Genomic DNA, 24457 nt, shown 5'->3' with positions numbered 1-24457 from the left:
CCCATTTTTTCCCTCTCTTCTTACTTTTTTCTACCCCCCATCTTTCTCCTTCCTTCCCTCTTTGCTGTTCTCCTTCAAACTCCTCCTCAAACACTGAGTCTCCTTCTCCCTGCAGCTTTCACCAGAAGAAGGGTATGTTTCTTCTAAGGAGGATTCCTTTCTCCACCCACCAAACTCTTGCGAGGAGGAAGGGCTGGCTGACAGAGCTGTCTTCAGGGCTGACTTGGCTCTGGTTAGTGGCCACAACATATCAAGTCTTCTTTCAGAAATCTCATGTCTTATTTTTGCTTTTCAAAATATTCTAAAATCTTACTGTATACTCTTTGTTCATAATGTTTTAGAAAAACCGGACATTTTCATTTCAATTCTAGTGGTTCTTATAGTTCAAAATAGGAAGAAAAACCATAACACATGTGAAACTATTTGCTGATTTAGGGAAGAAATTCAGTTAGCAATGCATTCTGACAACTAGTAGAGTTAATCTTCACATCATACCAAAAGTTGTTGAAGCACTCGTTTGCTTGAATTTCATACTTGGGGCATTTCTAGGCATTATTTAGCTGTTTTCAGTTAATCAGTTGTTTTGGCTACCTTTGAATGGGGTAACTAGTATATTTTTTTCCATTCGATACAAATAATGGGAAAACCACATAAATTGGTTCAGTTATTAAGAACACAGAAGTCTCCAAAATAGTCAAAACCCATGTTTACTATGATTACAAAATATAATAAGCATCACTGTTTTACTACAAAATTTTAAATTGAAATTATATTTTTACTTGATCTATATAAAATCATTCATTAGAATAAATATTTCTGGACCACTGGAAGTCACTTTGATGAATAAATGAATGAATTTTGCTGCTAAGAACCTTATTTTCTTAGTAGCGAGACAATACTATAGCAATAATTAAGATACAAAGCTAAATACCAGATATAAATAAACATGACATTTATACAACATAAATATAAAAATTGGATGTCCTATTCCATTACTCCTCTATTAAAACCAGGTTCCTGGCCCAACTTTCCTTTTGGGAAAAAAGTACCCAGTATGACTAGAAAGGATGGGCCCAGCTTTTGAAATCCTTGTTTTAGTGTATCAGAATAGAGTGAGGTTTAAAACCCATGGCATTCTCCATTATGTATTTCTAACCAGTTGTGCACATCTTGCTTTAGAACAGAGTATGAATTATTTCTTTGATTTTGATAAACCTAATTTTTGAGAGATAGTTTTTCTTGTTAATATTTTTTAATTAACCAGCTCCTGAAACTGCCTTTTGGAAAGTTTTAGTGTATATTATAATAAATACAATAATATCATATTACAATGTCATCAATAATCCATGACACAAAGCTTAGTTAATGCTATCTATCTAGATAGTGATGTGAAGTATTTACTTTCCAGATTGTTGTACCTGATAAACATTTGTGAAGGGTAAAACTCCACACAGTAGTTCACTAGTGAATTTGAACATGTATTTAAAATATATTATTAGAGGGAGGGTCACTTGGAAGTGGCAAACCTATATTCTTGGCATGTTTTTGCAAGAATGAGACCTGGTATAATTTATAATTCTTCTGGCAAAACAAGTTGAAATCACAAAGAAGTAGAACACATAGGATTTTGCCATCAAGACCGAAAATGCTGATAATATAATAATTAGGTTAGTTCTACCTATTTTAAAGTGTAACTGAGTGAATTGTAAATAGAGCTTTAAGCTCCTCATGAGTTGATTCTTTCACTTGGTTCTGCATGAAAGGTAGTAAGAGGAGCTTTAGATAATATTTAGTGAAATGTTCTGCTTTATGTGAGTTTTCCAGCAAAAGGAGTTCATAACTTTATAGCTTCCCCATCACCATAATTAGGCCCCTTGTTTGTTAGTATAATTTTAGTATAAAATCACAGATATTCTTTTTGGTTTCTGATGATCACCAGCAAGTTCTGAATCAGCAACTCGGATGGTTTTAAAATCTAATTTAAAATAACTTAAAATAGGGGTACCTGGGTGGCTCAGTTAGTTAAGCACCTGACCCTGGATCTCAACTCAGGTATTGATCTCAGGGTCATGAGTTGAAGCCTTTCATTGGGTTTCATACTGCGTGTGGCACCTACTTAAAAAAAAAAAAACTTAAAATATATTGTTTTAGTGAGCTTTATAAATAGATAATTGCCTAACTGCCTTGTTGAATAGTAGTTTATTTTAGTTGAATAGAAAAAGTGTTGACCTCTTTCATTTTATTATAAAATTCTAGAAGTTGGGCAGGTAGTTTTAAAAAACAATGTGAACTGGACAAAGTAAATATTTTCCTTAATTTATGAAATCACTTAAAACTTCGAATCAACCCGGGCCTTTTGTTAATTGTTGCTGTTGTCCTCTTATTGGTGGAATGCATAACTGATGCCAGTTTGTCTCTGACATGTTGAAGAGGGTGAGGAGGTCATGTAGGAAACAGTATGAATGCCGGTATTCTTTTTAGTCTCAAGTGGAGACATGTCATATATGTAACCAGAATTCCCAACTGATATTATCATTTTGTTTCCTAGGTGGACACAAATGAGGCTGACTTAGCAGATGAATCTACATTTGAGTCTCAGTACTCTCCTGATAATGACAGTATCTACTCCACTCAAGCCTCTCTTTTATCTCTTCATGGCAGCGCTGGTAGCGATGGCCTGAACTATGGTACCTCCCTTCCATCTTCTCCTCCCAAGGTACAGAGGGGAAACTGTGGGAGTGGTATGTTAGAAGCATTTTGTTTGTCCAGTCATGGATTCATTATCAGATTAAAGTGCAGTTTTGTCCAAGTAGTGTTGATTGAGCATCTCTCAGACCACTAGGTATTATTTAAGTCTCGGTTCTATTGTATGGGATGATAGAGCCAAGGGTTCAAATTTTTGAGTAGGACTTACATGATAGAAAAATTTTAATGGAATGTATTTCTCAAATTGTGTATTTATTTAGCTGTGTCTGCTTTAGAAAAATCATGAGGATAACTTTATTTTCTGAATGGTTTTAAAATTGATTTTCATGTAGAGTTGGATAGAAAATATTTTTTGGATTAATTTCATATTTACTAACAAGTTAAACTTAATACTGTCTTGTGTTTTTATATAAAATGATGCCAGTAAATACTTTACATAGAAATCACAGTGAATGGCAAAGTATGGTTAAGTCTCTGGATATGAATGAAGAATTTAGTTACTATTCAGCATATCTGTGCCAGGTATATTTTAAAAATAGATTATTGGCATAAATGCCCCAACTCTTCTTCATTTTCTTGGTGATGTACTTTATAGTGTTTAGTAAGTAATATTTTAAAACCTGCCCTATCTTTTGGGCTTGAAATTTGCATTTGGAGTTTTGCTTTTTAGTGGCTTGAACACTGTTTCATATGTTGGTCCTTCGGTTTTCACTTGTGTCAGTGACCTCTTCATATCTTTTGATAGTTTTTATATTGTGTTGTCTGTCCTCATATTGATTTGTTGGAGTTTCTTTTATATTTTCTACAAATACAAATACAAATACACAAAACATTTCAGTGCATTTTATGAGTATGTGTGTATGTGTATTAAAAAAAAAAAAACTAAGAATGTATAGGAATGACATTTTTTAACTCCAGGAAAGAAGTTATTCTTTGAGAAAGAAGGAAGCATGGGAATTCAGCTGGATGTGTTAATACATTATATCCTTCTAAGAGGAGAGATTGAAGAGAATATGGCAAAATGTTAACATCTAATCTAGGCAAAGAGTTCATGTACGGATATAAATTCTTTATTCTTTCATGTTGAAAATAAACCATAAACAAACATTAAAAGTCAAGATAAGGGGCCGCCTGGATGGCTCAGTTGGTTAAGCAGCTGCCTTCGGCTCTGGTCATGATCCCAGAGTCCCGGGTTCAAGTCCCACATTGGGCTCCTAGCTCTATGGGGAGTCTGCTTCTCCCTCTGACCTTCTTCTCTCTCATTCTGCCTCTCACTCTCTCTTTCTCAAATAAATAAGTAAAATCTAAAAAAAAAAAAAAAGTCAAGATAAGAAGACTAGACAGTAACTTTCTTAAATATATGAAATATATATTTGCCATATAAATTGAATTCAGCAGCAAGGATATCTATACTTTTGAATAAGATGTAAAATAGAATTTCCACAGGTCTAGCACAGTTTTCCTCTATTCCTGATTAACAAGTAATTTTGGGGCCAGAACGTTTTCAAAGCATTTTCTTTTATGTTCAAGGTGCACCTGTTATCCTTGCAAATGATGCTGGGCAATCTCCTTGAATTGGTTTGCAAGGTATAATCTTGAATGGAGCAGCTGCTCCTCTCTCACCACACCTGAGACTGTCTATGTGCCTGCGTCCTGTCTGGAACGTGTTCAGTCTTTACTGGCCTCGGGGCTGGAAGCTGAGTTCATCTCCTAATGGACTCTCCTAATCCATAGCATAGCGTACTGCCTCTTGCCAGTGGGACAGATTGCATTGTTTAACTTAGTAATTGTTACTTAAAGGGATTACACAATCTGCATACTGAGAAGCATATATTTTACAGGGCAAATGCTGGCTGTATGCAGCACAACATATTGGCTTACTGAAGTCTATTTGCCTCCTTTTTTTTTTTTTTTTTTTTTTTTTTTAAATTCCCGAGCAGTTTACTCTTTTGTTGAAGCAGATTCTGGCAAGCTGGCCTATCAACGGAAATATTTAAACTATAAAACAACAAAGAAGACATTAATGAGGATGTTTTAAAACACATTGTGAAACTGCTGTGTGCTTTCAGTTTTCTTAGAAAGTAGGACTGTTTCTGCATCGTGGTAAATCTCTGCAACATTGTTTTTTATGTTTGTTTTTATTTTGCGGTGTCTTTATAGCACCAAGATATTTACCAGAAAATTGTATGTAAATAAAAAACTAGGTGATGTATTCATCTTCCTGTTTCTTTGCACTAAATTTATTTTAAAAAGACAGAATGGCAATTTGTTACAGAATTTAGAACTGGCCTTTTTTTTTTTTTTTCTGGTCACTTAAGAGTGAGCTCATTTTGGAACCCTCTAATTGATAACATAAAACCTTATAATATACGATATTTAAGACAGAGAAGCCTCACTATTGCTGCCTTCACACCCAAGCTCAAAATGTTTGTTTGTTTGTTTGTTTGGAGAAACAGTATCAAAAACTAATATAATAACTCTAGCCAAGATGATGGGAATCACTGTGGAAGTCTTAGGGACAAAACTGCAAGTTCTCGAAGCACAAAAGAAGTCCCTTTTTGGCTCAGTAGGGTTGGTGCGCAAACACTAGAGGAAGTACTGTACCTTGTGTCAGGAACAGTGGGAGGAGGATGGTGAGTTGGGAGTGGCTGTGCTTTTAGTATGTTTTCTGAGTGTGGAAGGACTTCTGTGGTGGACCGCTTATGAGGAAAATCAGCTTGTGTCCAGTGAATGTTTCAGGACTTAGCTAGTCTATATAAATAAATCATCCAGGGAAATAGCGTGCCCAGGTATCATCCTAACTCACTCATCACCCTTCAACAGCTCTCTTCAAGTGTATTTGACATTTTTATTTAACCTCTCATTTTTTTTTTTTAATTTCCTGGAGAATAAGAATGTATTAAGTAGAGGCACGTGTTAATGTGGATTTTTGCAAGACTTCAATTTGGGTACCAAGTTACACTAGGAGATTATGGAGTTATTTTCGAACATCTTATAGGGGAAGAATTGCTTTTCTTTGAGATCCATAAGACTTTTAAAAATAAAACTCAGTTGGTTGTTCAGCAACCAGAAACGTTTCTGAAGTAGGCGTATGTTGTCTGCCGTGTTGATTAGCTCTTTCTTTTCTATGTGTCTGTGTTAACTCCTTTATGAATAATGCATGGAAATTTTTGTCACACGATTTATAGTAAACCCTAGTTAACAAGGGCGGCTTGGAGTCCTTTTGTGATGAAAAGGAGTTTTAATTGTTATCTTTATTTGAGGTTTGAGGAAGATGATATGCTGCTAAGTATTATAATTAATTTAGTAATACAGAAGCTAATTCTGTAGTATGTGCATTGTTGTTTTTCATTAGAACCGAATCATCAAAGTTGGGTGAGTGGGCCAACAGGTTATTGTCTACGTTCCAGCAGTGTGGAAGATAATGGTTTCCTTTCATTGTTCCTGAAGAGTCTAAGGACATTACTTGCTTGTATGATATTCCCATTTGCCTCAATTCTTTGTGCCAGGAATATTTGATAATTCCAGAAAGATGATAACATGCTGATAAGAGGAATGTAATTAACTCTGTTGGAAAAATTGATTACCTTTTAGAAAAAAATAGAAAGAGATCCGTATTTCACACCACACCCTGAAATAAATTCTAGAAGGGTTAAAACAGACCTGAAAAGAAAACATTTATAAAACAGAAGGAAAAGACTAGAAAGCATTTCTTTTTCTTTGTGTGGAAGAACTTATTAAGCAACTTTTGAAACTCTGTAGTACAAAGTGTTGATAAATTTGATTATGTAAAGAATTTCATAAATTTACATAAAGAATTTAAAGAATTTGATTTCTGCATATATATCTATATAACATGTGCAAACTGAAAGATAAGTAACAGGCTGGGGAAATACTTGTGGTATATATTACAGACTTTACCTACAGAGTATGTCAATGATAGGAACAAGTGGAAACCCCCTGATGAGAAGTTGGATAGACTATATGAAGAGAGTGTCGACAGGAGATATATAAATGGCGTGTCCTCATTAATTGTCAGGGACATGCATAGTAAATACTAAATTTTATATTTACTAGAATATATTTCTTTCAGATCAAATTACCAAACTTATTTAGGGTTGGCAAGATTAGTTCTCAGGTAGTCCTACATCTGTGAGAGAAAATTGGACTGTTTGGTGATACGTATCAACATTTTAAGTGTGCATATTACTTAGCCCATAATTCTAGGAGTTTATACTAAATAAATTTTCTCACATGTACAAAGATGTGTAATACAAATAACAATAATGGCTAACAGTTATTGGGCATTTTCTATTAAGTCAGACATGTTATTAGTACTTCGCAGTATTAACTCTCTGTCCTCCCAATAGTCCTGAACTAGGTTAGGTCCTTCTGTTTTCCCCCAATTAATCCATGAGGGGACCAAGGCACAGAGGATGGCTAGTGGAGGAATGAGAGTCTGAACATGCCCTCTGGAGTCTGTACTCCGGGGCCTTTCATACTTAGGGGTGGCTCTGTGGTCATAAGAAGATTGAGGTTGACGTTTATTTACTGACATGGAAATCTCTCATGTCTAGATACAAAGTTGCTTCAAGAAAGAAAACAAAACATTCTACTTAATTAATGGTTTAGGTTAGTTTTAAAAATGTGTAACTGCTTGTATGTGTGAGTGTACTTGTGTACTTAAACATGTTTAGTAAGCAAATGAGTAAAAAGTTCTGACCAATATTCAGCTGGTTCCAGCTCTTTCTACTGGGGGAAAAATGGAAGTAGAAGCCATAGGGAGAGCTTTCATATTATACTCCATATACACACACACACATATGTATACCTGCATGGCCCAAATCTTTCCTGATGATAATGTATTCATATGCTACTTTTATATTTTAAAAATATTAGTAAGAGAATTAAAGGGAAAACTGTTATGTTTATTCAGTAGCAGTTCATGGAGCAGCTGCTTGCCCAAAGCACATAAGTGATAGAATATATCTGTTGTAAATAGATGCATATGTATACATTGAACTAGAATTTTAGGGTTTCAGGGAATTTTAGAAACTAAATATAAAGTCAGGAGAGGTTCTGTTGTAATGAATAGGTTGTTAATAACGGAGCCTAGAGTAGAGCCTATATCTTACTCTACTCCTTCTTGGTATTCACTTTTTTTTTATCTTGCAGAATGTCTATGAAAATTTTCCCTATAATAATTTGAGTTGCATAGCTTTCTGTTTTCTATAAATATCTAGAAATGCCTATCAAAATAATTTTTCCTTAGAGATTCTTATAAATCAGAATCAATATTTTCTTTAGGTTCTTGATCTTACATAGGAATTTCATACTGATTGAAAGTGAACTACTCTTTAAGATTTGAAAATACAAGTCACTTGCTTTCCTTTGTGAATTAAACTATAATTTTGTTTGTGAATAGAACACACTATTGCACCTAAATGATATCATGTATGCTATATAGTGCAGGTATAACTCAGTTGAACATGGCATACATGATCTATAGAAAATGTATTCAAAAGCATTTATAAAAACAAAGATAATGCAAATATCAGGTAAGAGAAGAATTTGTATGTTTGCTAATTCTTCTTGAGTAATGAATAATTATGTTTTTTTTCTCCACTAGTTACTTATTAAGAAATGGTCTTGCAAAATACATTGATGTAACTCTGGCTGTGACTTTTATTTTTTGTTCTTTAATCATCAGGATATTACTGAAAATTCTTCAGATCCAGTATTTGATCTGCACATGTCCTTGGAGGAACTGTACACCCAGAATCTCTTGCAAAGACAGGATGAGAGTCTGTCTTCAGCAGACTTGAGCATGGGTCCTGCCTCTGGCTTTACTGCAAATGATTATACACCTGCAAATGCTACTGAACAGCAATACAAATGTGAAAACAAAAGAACGTGGGCTGACTCTCACCCACCAAATGAAATGATATCAAGTGCAGAACGTCCTTCTCCTGTGCTACCTGATTCAGCGGGAAAGGTAACATTTTAAATACGTGTATTGTATGTTATGGTGAGGTTAGAAACAGTGGCACTGTGGAGTATTCTGGCTGATCTCTGCCCTTAGAGCAAATGCTCTCTTGACGTTAAGATTTTCAGAATCCAACCTATGAACTTACTTTGGTTATAGCTTCCTGCTGAAGAAGGAACAGCCAATTAGAGAACAGGGGTGATGTTGAAATCATACTCCAAAGTCTTGTTTTCCTTTCCATGTGACTTATTTATTTTACTTACTTACTTATTTTCTGTCAGGGCTCCGAGTTCTTAATTCAACAGAGCTCCCTGACCTCGACTGCAGAGTGTGTCATGCTTCAAAACCTGTCTGAAGAATCGTTTGAGAGGACTATTACTATAGCAAAAGGCAATTCTAGCCTAGGTAGGTTCCTTCCTTTCCACATGTATCTTCCTTCTCAACCCCTTTGCCAGAGATGAAATACTGAACACGGTTTCAGCATTTTGGGCTGTAGGCAATAAAATAGATGTTATAAGTGTTCCTGTGGGTTTTCTGGTTCTCATTTTATGTACTCTTTATTTTTCCTGAAATGGTTAACAGGTTTGTTTACTTCTGACTAGCTTAAATCCTCACTCTCTTAATTATTTAAAAGTATTCATGAGCCTCATTCACAGTCAAGTAAAAGATATATGAATTGTTTGTGTATGAAACAGCAAATCAGAAAAGGAATTCTTAGGAAACGAAAAGTCAGCAATTTGGAATTCTGAATTCTTTGAAAAAGTAAATTATTAGTTTCTTTGAATGTTACCAGTTATGCATAAGTCAGTTTGTATTTAATTTCTTTCATTCACTGAAATAAAGACGAAAAAGACAGCCAGGTGTGCCACCACCAAACTATAAATGCAAGTTATGCAATATTTCTTCCCAGGTGGTGGGATTTTTGTGTCCTCTTTTACCCATAAAGGGGTTGAGGCTGGTTAATAATCACAAAACCTAGTGAATTGGGGAAAGAAGATTTCCTTTAGAAATAAAATCCTAATTACAATAGCTAAAAAATATGGAGGCAGAGCACATTTGTTCTTCGGCGCTCATGTGGTGCTGGTTAATAGAATCATAAACTAGTTTCTCTGAATGTCCAGCTGCAGCCCGAGACACTGTTTAGCTCTACATCAGAGATCTTGTTCCGTTTGTCATGTAACCAAGCAATGCCCTTTGCATTGATATCCTCTGGCAGAATCTTGTTTCCTTGTTAAATTTGAGACTTGGCAGTGAAGTCTAACAGCGTTTATGTGGTGGTGAGTAGAATCCAGTCTCTGTCTCCTAAATTTTGTTCCATTTGGTGGCAGCTGGGTACTACCAAGAGCAGCTAAGTGCAGAATTATACCAAAGAATTTCATTTAGCTTGACTATTTCTTATGTATTACATTTAATAAAATAATATAAAACTTAAGCTATAGAACTTTCTAAATTTGTTAATTATGAGACATAGTATGGATATCTAAATGTGTCAGAAATATTTCATCTGTTAGTGAAGTGTTTATGAAAGCCTGTTACTTTGAATACTAATTCTATAGGATGTTAATAGAAGTTATAAATGGGCTACAAATTTAGAAGTTGGGAACGTTACACTTAAGGAGACAGGTTTTTGTTTGCATTGCTTCTCAGTATCTTTGGTATTCAAATATGCATTGTTGATCTCTAAGAAGTTATAGAATCCAGCATTTCTTACATTTAATTGACCATGGAATCCTCCCCCGCCCTTTTTCTTAACCTTCTTATAAGGCAGAGATTTTGCAAAGCCCATGTGAAAATCCCTATTCTCGTGTAATTATTTAATTCAACTATTGAACATTTATTGTGTTCTATATTCGAGTCACTGTTCATAAACACCACAATTTAACCACTTTCCTCAAGGAATATGAGTTTAAGAGAGTAAGCAAATTGACATATCAAATCCTAAATGTGTTCATATGAAGAACATGGAAAGCTTAAAGGAGAGAATAGCTGATCCCTGCTCTGAGTATGGAGGAGTTTAGAAAGACTTTAGGGAAAATTTATCACATAATTTATCACATAGTTGGGAAGCTGCTAGAGCTGAGGCAGAGACCTATGAAGCATTACTGAACTTTGTGTGGCATGGATGAAGTGGGGCGTGACAGTGGGCAGAGTGAGACTTGATGCTAATGGAGTGATAGGTGGGATACACTTTCCAGGGGTCCTGTGCAGGACACAGGCCTGTCCTAAAATCCTCCTGCCTGCCAGAGGTTCCTATGGGCAGTGGTTGCTGAGAGCAGAAGAGTGATAGGGTCAGATTTGGTTTGGAGACCATTCTGGCATAGGTTGGTAAAGTATTTTGGAAGCAGTTGGGAGACTCATGTAAGAGTCATGGTTTGAGCATACCTGGTTTTATAAACTGAGCCTTTGGATTGTGTGCCTATTTTTAGTTGGCTGAGAGAATGTTGAATTTTGTCTACTATTTTTGTCTGTTGAGATAGCTGAATGGGTTTTTGTTTGTTCTATTAGTATGTCAAGCTACATACCTTTTTTTAGCATAGTCCAAGATACATAAAATTGACCATTTAAAATATTTTGGGCTCAATGTGAGAAAGGAATCCATCAAAATCCTTGAGGAGAACACAGGCAGCAACCTCTTTGACCTCAGCCACAGCAACTTCTTCCTAGGAACATCACCAAAGGCAAGAGAAGCAAGGGCAAAAATGAACTATTGGGACTTCATCAAGATCAAAAGCTTTTGCACAGCAAAGGAAACAGTTAACAAAATCAAAAGACAACTGACAGAATGGGAGAAGATATTTGCAAACGACATATCAGATAAAGGACTAGTTCCAAAATCTGTAAAGAACTTATCAGACTCAACACCCAAAGAACAAATTATCCAACCAAGAAATGGGTTGAGGACATGAACAGCTATTTCTGCAAAGACATCCAGATGGCCAACAGACACATGAAAAAGTGCTCCATATCACTCGGCATCAGGGAAATACAAATCAAAACCACAATGAGATATCACCTCACACCAGTCAGAATGGCTAAAAATTAACAAGTCAGGAAATGACAGACGCTGGCGAGGATGTGGAGAAAGGGGAACCCTCCTACACTGTTGGTGGGAATGCAAACTGGTGCAACTACTCTGGAAAACAGCATGGAGATTCCTTAAAAAGTTGAAAATAGAGCTACCCTACGACCCAGCAATTGCGCTACTGGGTTTACCTTAAAGATACAAATGTAGTGATCCGAAGGGGCGCGGGCACCCAAATGTTTATAGCAGCAATGTCCACAATAGCCAAACTATGGAAAGAAACCAGATGTCCATCAACAGATGAATGGATAAAGAAGATGTGGTATATATATATACAATGGAATACTATGCAGCCGTCAAAAGAAATGAAATCTTACCATTTGCGATGACGTGGATGGAACTAGAGGGTATCATGCTTAGTGAAATAAGTCAATCATAGAAAGACAACTATCATATGATCTCCCTGATATAAGGATGTTGAGAAACAACATGGGGGGGCTTGGGGAGTAGGAAAAGAATAAATGAAACAAGATGGGATTGGGAGGGAGACTCTTAATCCCGCAAAACAAACTGAGGGTTGCTGGGGTGGAGGGGATTAGGGAGAGAGTGGTGGGTTATGGGCATTGGGGGTATGTGCTATGGTGAGTGCTGTGAAGTGAGTAAACCTGGCAATTCACAGACCCATACCCCTGGGGCTAATAATACATTATATGTTAATAATTTTTTTAAAAAGTTAAAAAATAAATAAAACATTTTGAGTATACATTTCTGTGACACTCTATTCACATTGTTGTCACCTGTCACCACAAATCATTTCTAGTACTTTTTCATCTTCTCCTACCAAAACTCTGTACTCATTAAATAATAAATATTCCCCCTGTCCCTTAGTTCCTGGCAACCATTCTATTCTCTGTCTCTATAAGTCTTGACTATCCTAAGTTCTTCATGTAAGGGGATCTGTAGAGTATTTGTCCCATTTACTCGCTTAGACACTTAGCAGAATGTCTTCAAAGTGCATCCATCCATAGCATTTGTAAGATTTCCTTTCCTTTGTAAAAACATTATTTTCAGAATTTTCTTCCTTTTTAAGGCTGGGTATTTCTTTAGTTTATTCCTTCATTTGTTTTTGGACACTTGGGTTGCTTCTACCTTAACTTCTAAGTTTTGACATAAAAAAGAATACTAAGATGATTCAGTTCTTGGAGAAAAAAAAGTAGTGAAAGGTGAAGTGACCTTGCTTTCTATTATATCAGGAAATTCATCTAAACTCAATTTTATTTTATTCATTTTTAAAAATTATGTATTTATTTAAAGAGAGAAAGAGCAGCGGTAGAGACGGAGGGAGGGGGAGAGAGAGAATCTTAAAGCAAGCTCCATGTGCAGTGCAGAACCCAGCATGGGGCTCGATTTCATGACTCAGATTATGAACTGATCTGAAATCAAGAGACAAATGCTTAACCGACTGAGCCACCCAGGTGTCTCTGATTTTAAAATTAAAGCCTAAGAGCTCTTTGTCGCATCTACTGTAAGAATGAAGACCCATTGTCAGAACCCAGGCTGTTGACCAGAAGATGTTGGCCTCACTCTAAAGGGATGCACTGTTACTGTGAAGGGCCCCAGAGGAGACCTGCGAAGGGACATCAGTCACATCTATGTAGAGCTCAGTCCTCCTTGGGAAGAAAAAGTAGAGACTCCGAGTTGACAAATGATGGGGAACTAGAACAGAACTGGCTGTGGTTTTCACTCTCTGTTGTCATGTACAGAACATGATCAAGGGTGTTACACTGGTCTTCCAGTATAAGATCAAGGTCTGTGAATGCTCATTTCCCCAACAACATTTAGATTCAGGACAAGTGTTCTCTTGTTGGAATCCAAAATGTCTTGGGTGAAAAATATATCTACAGGGTTCATGTGAGGCCAGGGTTGCTTGTTCAGTTATCTCAAGCCCAGAAACACAATTTAATTCTTGGTGGAAATGATACTGAACTTGTATCAAACTCAGCTGCTCTGCTTCAGCATGTCCCACCAGTTAGAAGCAAGGATATCAGAAAATTTGGGGGTGGTATCTATTTTTTTAAAAAAGGAAGAGTTCAGCAGGCTGATGAATAAGATCTAAGTCATCCAACTACAAGAAACAGCAAGACGCACATAGGGGAAGCAAAGGAAGAATAAGATAAAAACAGAAAGGGGCAAACCATAAGAGACTCTTAACTGTAGAGAATGAAGTGAGAGTTGCCAGAGGGGCAGTAGCTGTGAGGATGGGCTGCAGTGGGTGATGGGTGTTAAGGAGAGCACTTGTGATGAGCACTGGGTGTTGTATGTAAGCAATGAATCACGAAATCCTCCTCCTAAAACCAGTCCGACCCTATGTGTTAACTAGCTGAATTGAAATAAAAACTTTGGGGGAAAAATGAAAATCTTCCAGAAAACAGTTCTTAGGAACATTAAAATCAACCAATATGCTTCCAAAAAAATAATAAAAAATAAATGTCCATTACAGTGGAATCTTATTCACCCACAAGAAAGAAGGAACTCCTGCCATTTGTGACTACATGGATGAACCTAAGTGAGATAAACCAGAGAAAGATAAATACCGTGTGATCTCATCTGTGGAAACTTTTTTAAAAAGTCAAATTCACAGAAACAGAGTAGAATGGTGTTTTCCAGGGGCTGAAAGGTGGGGAAAATGATAAGACACTGGTCAAAGGATACAAGCCTTCAGTTCTAAGATGAGTCAGTTCTGGGGATCTCATGTCCAGCACTCTGACCACCGTTAGCACCATATTGTGTATTTAAAATTTGCTAAAAGAATCAGTCTTAAGTGTTGTCAGACCCATGGAAAATGTAACTGTGTGAGATGATGGATGTGTCAAGTAACTGAACTGTGGTGGTGACCATTTCACTAGGTATACATCTATGAAGTCTTTGCATTATATGCTTGAAATATGTACAGTTTCCTTGTCAGTTATACCTTGATCAAGCTGTTAGGAAAAAAGAATTACCATGGCTAGGGAAATTGAGGTACAGCCAAGGACTAGTAAATTTCCCATGATGATATAAAACAGGGGTCAGCAGACTTTTTCTGTAAAGGACCAGACAGTAAATACATTCGATTTTATAGATCGTACAACCTCTCTTGTGCCTGCTCAGCTTTGCTGGTGTGGCATGAACGCAGCCATAGAGGATCTGCAGTGAACAGCCACAGTTAGTTTCCAATAGAACTTCATTTGTGGATGCTAAAAAAAAAAAAGAAAGAAAAGAAAAATCATTAGTATAAGTTTTAACAGAATATTTTAAATACATTTGACGATGGTTTGTTTCTATGAGAGAAGTATAACTAAAGCTTGGATGTCCCATTTTCAGGCATGAAATACCAAGTTGGAAACATATTATAATCTGGGTTGTTCCTAAAAAGATATTTGAAATACAGGGACACTTACGTGGCTCAGTCTGTTAAGCATCTGCCTTTGGCTCAGGTCATGATCTCTGTGTCCTGGGATTGAGCTCCCTGATGGCTGGGGGAGCCTGCTTCTCCTTCTTTCTCTGTTCCTCCCCCTGCGTATGCTCTCTCTCTCACTCATTTCCCTGTCAAATAAATAAAATCTTTTTTAAAAATTAAGAAAAAGATACTTGAAATATCGTGTCTAATTTGGTATTATTAAAATTAATCTTTAAAAGAATTACTTTACTTTTATACACAAAATACAAACCTAAAAAGGAATCTGTGATTTCTCTTAAAGCAAGTTTTTATAAACCACCCTTACAGCCTTATAGCTTTCCTTACATTAATTAAGTAATCTTGTTTGGAAGATTGGGAACTTGGAACTTTGGAAGATTGGAAGATTTGGAACTTTGGCACTTGGTTTTAAGTGAATTTACTTATATTAATTTAAAAAAATCTTTTAAATATTTTATTTATTTATTTGACAGAGGGAGAGAGTACACATCTCCTTGCTGAGCCAGGATCCAGACATGGGACTTGATCCCAGCACCCTGGAATCATGACCTGTGGCTGAAGGCAGACGCTTAACCGACTGAGCCCCTACTTAAAATAATTTTATGCACAGTTTTAAATATAATTTCAATTTTGTACTTTTATATTTTTGAAGAAAATATGAGGGTGGGGTGAGAAGGAAACATAAATTCAGAGGGGATTTATTGAGAAACCCTTTCTGAGGAAGTGATATTGAAGAGTGAGAAGGAATTAGCTGTGTGAGAGCTACAGAACAGTGTTGGGGAGAGACTCCTCTGTGAAGTGGGGAGAAACTGGGTGTGTTTCTGAAAGCAGTCCATGTGGCTGGAGGACGGGGAGCCAAGGGCTTGGTGCTTATGAAGGGCACATGTTGGGAGGGCTAGGCCATCAGTGCCCGACAGACTGTGCCAATTAGGTGTGCTGTATATTAGCACCGCAGGACACTGGTAAAGGATTGTTAGCGAGGCCGTGATGTGGCCTGTCTCTTTTGAATGGTCGCTGTGTCTGCTCTGAGAAAAATGCATTGGTGGTTGTCAGGAGACCAATTAGGAAGACCAATTAGGAAGCTGTTTCAAAAAGTGAGGCAAGAAATGCCAGCTTGGTGTAGGGTTAGTGTGGAAACAGAGAAAGGTGAATGTGTTCAAGATAAATTTTGGAGCTGGAAGTGACAGGACGTGGTGATGGATTAGAGATATGAGGAGAGCGAGGGAGCTGGGACTCGAGAACAACTCCAGCGTTTCTGTTGTGAGAAATGGAGAGTAGCTAACGATGCTGCTGCCAAAGAGGGAAAGGAACCTGGTGAGATACGGGAAGTGGAAACTTGGAAATTCAATTTTATATATACTAAGGCTGCGTTTCCTATTAGCCATCTAAGGAACATGTCAGGAGGGCAATGAAATCCCGAGATCTGGAGCTCCTAGAACTTCAGATTCAGAGATGAAATGGGGAGAGATTAGAATTAAGTGCATATCCCTTCGGTTACACAGACCACTATACATCAGGCACTGAGGGTAAGACTTGAGTGTAAGCTTCTTGCTTTTTCCATCTCATGAAATCAGCATAGAACTTGGCACATAGTCAATATATGGTAAACACATAGTAAATGGATAAATGATCTAGAAATAAGGTAAAAGCCTAGAGTTTCTTAAGTTTATACAACTCATTTTCCATTTGTATTCTTTCTCTTTGTTTTCTTATTGTATAAGAGATGAATTGCTATAAAATTGATTTGTTATTGTCAAAATATCTGCCTTGGGAGAGTTTTCTGTTTAAGGGGCAACACATCAAATAGCCTGAATTCTATTCACTCCACAGTATAAATCGATTTCATTTCTAGTGCAGTCAATGTAGAATGTCTTTTTCCTGGATACAAGTTGAGAAACATTAAACAAATGTACTTAAAACTTATTTTATGTTAGAAACTTTTTTCTTTCCTTTTTATTGTTTTTCTGTTGGATAAAAAAGTTACTCCTTTTATCTGTGGATCCATAGGGATTATTAAATTCAAGTTAACATGAATTTTTGAGGGTCACAAACTTGATACATATCTGTGCTTCTCCTTTACCATAGGGATGACAGTAAGTGCTAATAAAGATGGCTTGGGGATGATTGTTCGAAGCATTATTCATGGAGGTTCCATTAGTCGAGATGGCCGGATTGCTGTTGGGGATTGCATCTTATCTATTAATGAAGAATCTACTATCAGTTTAACTAATGCCCAGGCACGAGCGATGTTGAGAAGACACTCTCTCATTGGGCCTGACATAAAGTAAGTATTATGTTTACTCCAGTTTGGCTTGGGAAATTCAAAAATTTCAGTTCATGAATCAGAATTTTTTCAGTAGGTACCTCTGTTTCATATACAAAAATTATCACATATTTATTAAATATAAATCACTCAGGAACTCAACTATTCCTGAATAGTTCTTGATTGTAGACATAGTTTCTTTAAGACTATACAGTGTTGAAATATTTGAAAATGATTTGCCTCCTGTGTTTAATTTTGCTCCATTGCTTTTGCAAAATCCTGAGACATCTCTCACAGAGCAGGAGGGTCCACTCAGGATCTTTCAAAGAAGTTTGGGTTGGCCTTAATGTAAGGTACTGGTACTACCCAACTGACCTATGTGAATCCTAGGACTAAGCTGGTTCTTTAATGGCCAGTCATGGAAAAGACCATATAGAACAGCATCAGTTTGACCCATCATTTACCATTTGGTTAACTACATCATGCTCCAGGAGAATTCACCAGTATATTGGTATAGTCCGATTGTAGGTCATATAGGATATTTTGTCAGTAAGCGCTTAAACCATCCCACAATCCCATAATGTGCTGAAAGCATGTTATAGATATAACTTGGTTTTTAAAGTTACTAAACATTTCTTGAGCCAACATAAAAATCAGCTCATGACTCTGTCACACTTCATCAATGTAATAGCTTGGCTTTTTTTTTTTTTTTCTCTAGCATTGATGATTGAATATTTTTATTTAATGTATAAGGGATAAAATAGTAAGATAAGAGCTCAGGGAAAGATTATTTACCTTAAGTTTATATAATGATTACCATTATGGGAAACTTTGTTGTATTAATGTTATTTTACTAACTTCATTCTATATTATTCTTTTGCAAAGTATGTATTACTAGAGCTTAGGTAAGAAAAAAATATATTACCAGTGTGTCTTTCATTCTTCCATCATTAAAAGCAGAAAAATTTATACTGTTTAAAGTGGTTTCTACCATCTTATACAAAAGTATTATTTGGGGGTGGAATTTCTCTAACAGACTTTCATAATATTTCATGCTCTTTTGACTTTTATAAGGGAATAGATCATTTCATCTTGTTACAGTTCCTTAATTACTTTAATAATGTGAGTCCAAGTACATTAGAAATTTCAGTGCCTTTAAGAAAACAGAAATTTTGTGCTCGCTTCGGCAGCACATATACTAAAGAAAACAGATATTTTAAGAACTTTATTTATCACTTATGGGCGAGTGTCCATTCCTCTAGTTTCAAAGATGAAGGCTATAGACCCACATGGGGACCCCTTATTACAAGGCTTTTAGCTTACATAGTGTAGATGTAGTATAAAACACACATGGCCTGGTAATTGAACATTTAATTGATTGTGTGATATGGATGTCTTGTGCTATTAGCACTGGTGCAGGTCCCTTGCCCACCTTCTGGCTCTCCGTGCACCAGAAGCAGTGCTTGGTTATCTAGCCGTCCCCCTCAGTTCTAATGTACTGCAACACTTAGAAAGCAGCCGAGGAATAAGACCATTGTGACATAAATTTGGCATAAATTAGGCATCTTGTCAACTCTAGGGAAGTTGTCAGGTGCTTTTTCAAGCTCCCAAAGTCCTTTTTCTCCTTTCCTTCTTTCTGTTGCTTTTGTCATTTGCCTTATTTGTTTCCCACGTTGTGAGTCAGCGCCAGGATGGACCCACTTGTGCTTACAGCAGCTTTTGCAGGACTTTGTAGGATGTCAGAGGTAACTTCATAAATTATGCTTTGGGATCCCAGGAGTCAAAATGTAATATCTTATTATTATTTTTTAAAACATTTTATTTATTTGGCAGAGAGAGAGAGACAGCCCGGAGGGGACACAACAAGGGGAGTGCGGGAGGGAGAAGGACACTCCCCACTGAGTACAGCTGGGAGCTTGATGTGTGGCTCCATCCCAGGACCCTGAGATCATGACCTGAGCTGAAGGCAGACGCTTAAATACTGAGCCACTCAGGCGCCCCCAAAATGTAATATATTAAACTAAAAAAGTGAATAAGCCCTGCAACTTTTCCTCCTTTAGAAATCAATTAGCCAATCAATCTCTTTCTCATATTCTCACCTGTGTGTGGACACACACACACACACACATACACACATTCATAAAGAGAGTCACAAAACATTGATGTCTTCCCAAGTGTCCTCCTAAGGCTGAGATTCAGATGGTTATAGTTTGACTCATGGAGTAAATGGTAGAAATTCGAATCATATACTCCCTTTTCAGAAAAAGGGTGTTAAATGATTAAAAAAAAAGAATAGCCGTTTAGATGGACTGGAGCTGAGCAGCATTTTGCAGGAAATGTTTTGGCCCTGTCCCTTTCCTATCACTAGCTTTTATGAAGCAGAAGGTTTAGAATTACTTTAAGAGCCATGTGTGGGGAGGGGGTTTGGGAGAAGGGGGTGGTATTATGGACATTGGGGAGGGTATGTGTTTTGGTGAGTGCTGTGAAGTGTGTAAACCTGGTGATTCACAGACCTGTACCCCTGGGGATAAAAATATATGTTTATAAAAAAAAAAAAAAGAGCCATGTGAATAATCCCTCCCAAAAGGAAAGCAAGTCCTTCCAGTTACTCTGAATGGAACCATAACACTGCCTCTGGCCAATTAAGCTTTGTAGTCTTTACCTGGATCTAGGCTCCATCCATGTCTCTTCCCCTTTGTGTCTTGTTATGAAGGTGGAATGCCAGTGGAGGAGTGTATTGGGGGACCTTAAAAAAAGATTCTAAATGGTTCAGTTACATAACTGATTGGTTTTAGGTTTTAGGAAAAGCATTGTTTATTGAAGACAAGGCACTGAATTTCTTTTCTGCCGTTTGCAATAGATAGCAAGGAACTTTGTGTCTGTGTGCTCATGCGTGCCTGTGTAGATAATTTGAGTTTCAAGAGTTCAAGAACAGCCAGTTTAAGTTCCAGGTTTCATTATTTTGTATGGAAAACCAGATGTGAAGCCTCACCAGAATGCATTCTGTTTCACTTCTCACTCCACCTTGCCAGGAGCTCTTATATTTCTGTAATAATAGCCAGGGTTTTGTGCTTAGCAGCAGCTGCTTCTAACATCTGCCAGATAATTACTGAGCTGAATCAGAATTCACCTGCCTTAACCTAAAGTGTGGGATGAATTCCTGATCAAGGAATAAAAGATTGATTGCAGTTACATTTTTCTATGCTTGTTAATAATCACTGCTATAGACACCAGTAAAGAACAGATGCTTTTCTGGGGGAGGTGTAGATGGGGAGGGAGTGGATAGGGGAAAAAAAACAACCAGGAGTACCCACTTTTAACTACATATGTATGCATCTCACATTCCGTTCAAGACATTGACATTTGTTAACACCATTGTAAAAAGATGCTGCGGCGTATGCTTCACATTCTAGATTTTCTGCAGCACCTGCTGATGATCGAGCCCCCTTTTATGTGTGAGTATTGGTGATTCAAAAGCTCATTATGGCTGTGTGTTACAACTTGTCTGTGAAAACCATTTCATGCTTTTGTAACTTCCCATTGCAGGGATAGATCCAGATACGGACTCAGAGTATACATTTTGGCTTTCTTTTCTTCATTTACTTGAGAATGTAAATATCAACACAACTATGAGATTGTTACACGTTCACATTGCACTGATGATTGTAAACTCATTTGGAAATCGTATTTTCCAACTACAGAGCTTTCAAGCTCTTTTGTGGGGAGTGATCCCACTTGCGATGCAGGCGCTATCTCTGGATCAGTAGCGGGATCACATTTCAGCATCACTGATGCTGCTCTTTCTCCTTCCTCTCCGTTTGTAACCAGAGGTTAGTTTACGTATAAGAATCTTTAACACAGCTCTCAAAGAAGCTATTTCAGTGTGTTTATTCAGACTACATTTCATTTTTGGTGCCCTTCCTGGGATCTGGAGGTGTGCTGTCTGACCAGGCGTGTGTTACAAATGCTTTGCGAGTGCTGTTGCATTGTGGGAATCTTATGGTGTCCTCACTGTGTGTATTGGGGTAAATATTTGCAAAAGCTGCTTTCTTTCCTCTTTCTCACTGCTGTCTAAAATATCAGAAAAATATTTGTAAAACTCCCTGTCCTCTACCCTTGGTAAAAGGAAAAACAGTTTGGGACAAATATAGAGGAAAATTCATTTTTGGCATTGTTTGGGATAGAAATATTTTTTCCATCTCAAAACATTTTAAAAACATAATACTTTGAACTGATTATTATTATCTTTGCTAGTGTGTTCTAGCTTTCCTTCTTTCACCTCTTCCTGACTTTATATGTTTTACCTTTATTGAGTCTTCAGAAATAATACTTTTTTGAAAAAAGATTTTATTTTTCATTTATGAGAGAGCACAAGCAGGGGAAGAGGCAGCAGGAGAGAAATAAGCAGACTCCCTGCTGAGCAGGGAACCTGACCCCAGAGATCGTGACCTGTGCCAGAGGCAGACGCTTGACCAAGCACCCAGGCACCCCAATACCACTTTTCTTGAATAGGTTTTTTAGTTTTAGGTTTATCTTTATTAGTCTTAGCATAAAATAGAATCAGTCTTCCTGACATAATGTGTTATACATTTTTTACTCATTATTTTGGGAAGGGATAAATTCAAATTTACTATTCAATATATTTTTAACACCATAGAGAAGGTGTTTTCATAGATGAATAAATTAAGTAGGGCCAGAATTAGAATGCAACTCTGTCTCCCAGTGTATTCCTAAATCCTCTGAGCTGTGCTTTCTGCTTTATTTTTTGGTCCTGGAGGTAAAAGTGTCATGAAGAGAGACTCCCCAAGGGTCCCTAGAGTCTACAGAGTGATCAGGTGTGACCAGGCTAGCTGATGCACTGGAAAAGCACTGCCTTCTATTTGTTTTATGCTCCTAAACTTACAGTAGCCTCCTGAAAAGTGACATCTTTCTTGTGGTTGAGATTGTGGAGATTTGGTAGTGGTGATTTACCCTCCCACTACCCTCTGATGAGCAAACAGAGCTGTGTCTTCTGACGCCAAATTTAAGTGACCTTACAGAGTGAATGCTTTTTATGGAATAACCAGTATGTCTGAAATTACATATCTTCCTCACGTAGTAAATTAATGCCAGTGGCATAATTTGGCTTTTATTATGACATAAAAGACAGTCCTTTTATCCATGCCCTCCCCTGCTCAGGTTTTATGTACTTATTGTCTCCATGGGTAAGTCATGGATAGCTGATTTAATAGTCTTCATGATTTTTATATTGTGTAATTTTGATACATACAAACTTGATACATACTTTAGCACAGTGTGCTGAACCAAATTGCAATTCACTGTTCCTCTTACCTAACTATTAAGCTGAAGATCTAGGGAGGTATAGTGGTTATGTAGTCTTTTATAGGACAGCAGTAAACTTGAATTTTCGAGTACCAGTTTCTGAACTTTATAGCTGTAGTAAACATCTTGCTCAGTGCCTTCCACACTGCAGGCATTCAGCCAGTGCTTGCTTAATTACTAAGTGACCATTCAAGTGTAGACATCAGGCTTTTCTCTAAAACCAAAATAACTTATTACAGAGTTGCTACAAATTAGCAAGAGGGTCTTCCCATAAACTTATGCTAGTTTTAACTTCAGACCTTCGGGTTCATAACTTCATAGAGCTAGCATATAATTATTATATACTTGTTAATGGTCATAATTGATTTTGTATTTTGGAAGAACTTATATTTGTAAGGATTAACAGATCTTCTTTTTTTCAAGGTTTTATTTATTATTTGAGAAAGAGAGACAGAAAGAACACGAGTCGGGGTTGGGGCAGAGGGAGAGGGAAAAGCAGACTTCCCCCTGCTGAGCAGGGAACCCCACGAGGGCCTGGATCCCAGGACCCTGGCAGATGCTTTACCAACTGAACCACTCACGTGCCCCAGGATTAATGGATCTTTCTAAAAAGACTGTTAGTCTTCCCATATAGAAATTGAAATAATGCTGCTTTTCTCCCCTATATGGTTATTAGTAAACATATAGTTTACCAGCATTTTAAAGTTTAATTGTTTAAAATATAAAGTAAAAAATTTAAACTTTAATCTGTTACTTTTGCCTATAGGATGTTTTATCCTCTGAGTTTGGAGTTGCTGAGTAAGCTGATTAAATGATTTGTGTGAAAAAGTAGGGATTCAGGGACAAGATATTTTATTTCTGTGTTTTGGAATCTTTTTCTGTTAGACAAAACTTTGCTTTCCTCCTCCTCCTCCTCCTCCTTCTTCTTTTCATGAATTGTGTTCTGTTCTAGAATTACTTATGTGCCTGCAGAACGTTTGGAAGAGTTCAAAATAAGTTTGGGGCCACAGTCTGGAGGAATAATGGCTCTGGATATTTTTTCTTCGTACTCTGGCAGGTAAGTGAAGCAGTAAGCTTGCTGCACGGAGTGAAAGATGTCGCGAGCTCCCAGAAGAGTCTGAAGCCAGAGTCAGGGGGCACTAACAATGAAAAAGAATTGTTTCCTTTTCTTTTTTTCAAGATTTTAAAAAGAAGTTTTCACCCCAGCCTCCCCGTTGCTTAAGGAAAGTGTCATATAGTATTGAAAATATATGAAAACTCTAACCCAGAGATGAAAATCATCTTAAGCGGCACCACTCTGTATAGTACTCTTCACATACAGAGTTTGGGGAATTCACCTCAGATTTCAGAATTATTTCATTACTTTGCTGGAGCCTACAGTTTGTATGATACTGTATTGTGCCTTTTCTACTCTCATAGATGTTTTCAAACACATGCAGAAATTTGATTTATTTTTTTTTATTAATAGGCATACAGATTCAGAAACATTTTTTTTTTTTTTTTTTTTTTTTACATTTTTTTTTTTTTTAATTTTTTATAAACATATATTTTTATCCCCAGGGGTACAGGTCTGTGAATCACCAGGTTTACACACTTCACAGCACACACCAAATCACATACCCTCCCCAATGTCCATAATCCCACCCCCTTCTCCCAAACCCCCTCCCCCCGGCAACCCTCAGTTTGTTTTGTGAGATTTTT

At 37.0% G+C, this 24457-nt stretch overlaps 1 protein-coding gene and 1 pseudogene across 7 annotated transcripts in view; both read left to right on the top strand.

The window, feature by feature from the left end:
• The window catches only part of MPDZ (multiple PDZ domain crumbs cell polarity complex component), a 152356-nt gene that overhangs the window by 77131 nt on the left and 50768 nt on the right, over positions 1 to 24457 (top strand). For 5 of the 7 annotated variants that reach the window (XM_045079641.1, XM_045079638.1, XM_045079636.1 and 2 more), the window contains 6 exons: positions 116 to 232; positions 2549 to 2716; positions 8417 to 8701; positions 8974 to 9097; positions 17257 to 17455; positions 23709 to 23813. In XM_045079641.1, the coding sequence (XP_044935576.1) occupies positions 116 to 232; positions 2549 to 2716; positions 8417 to 8701; positions 8974 to 9097; positions 17257 to 17455; positions 23709 to 23813 (998 nt within the window). The remainder of the gene's footprint in view (positions 1 to 115; positions 233 to 2548; positions 2717 to 8416; positions 8702 to 8973; positions 9098 to 17256; positions 17456 to 23708; positions 23814 to 24457) is intronic. The other 2 variants (XM_045079640.1, XM_045079639.1) reach the window with 2 other exon arrangements.
• Positions 13279 to 15168, top strand: LOC106007158 (annotated as a pseudogene).

The sequence above is a fragment of the Mustela putorius genome, unplaced genomic scaffold (genome assembly GCF_011764305.1).
Source record: "Mustela putorius furo isolate JIRA1106 unplaced genomic scaffold, ASM1176430v1.1 tig00000421_pilon_pilon_pilon, whole genome shotgun sequence".
NCBI lineage: Eukaryota > Metazoa > Chordata > Mammalia > Carnivora > Mustelidae > Mustela > Mustela putorius.
Note: the sequence above shows the minus strand (reverse complement) of the source record. Positions and strands in the feature narration are given on the sequence as shown.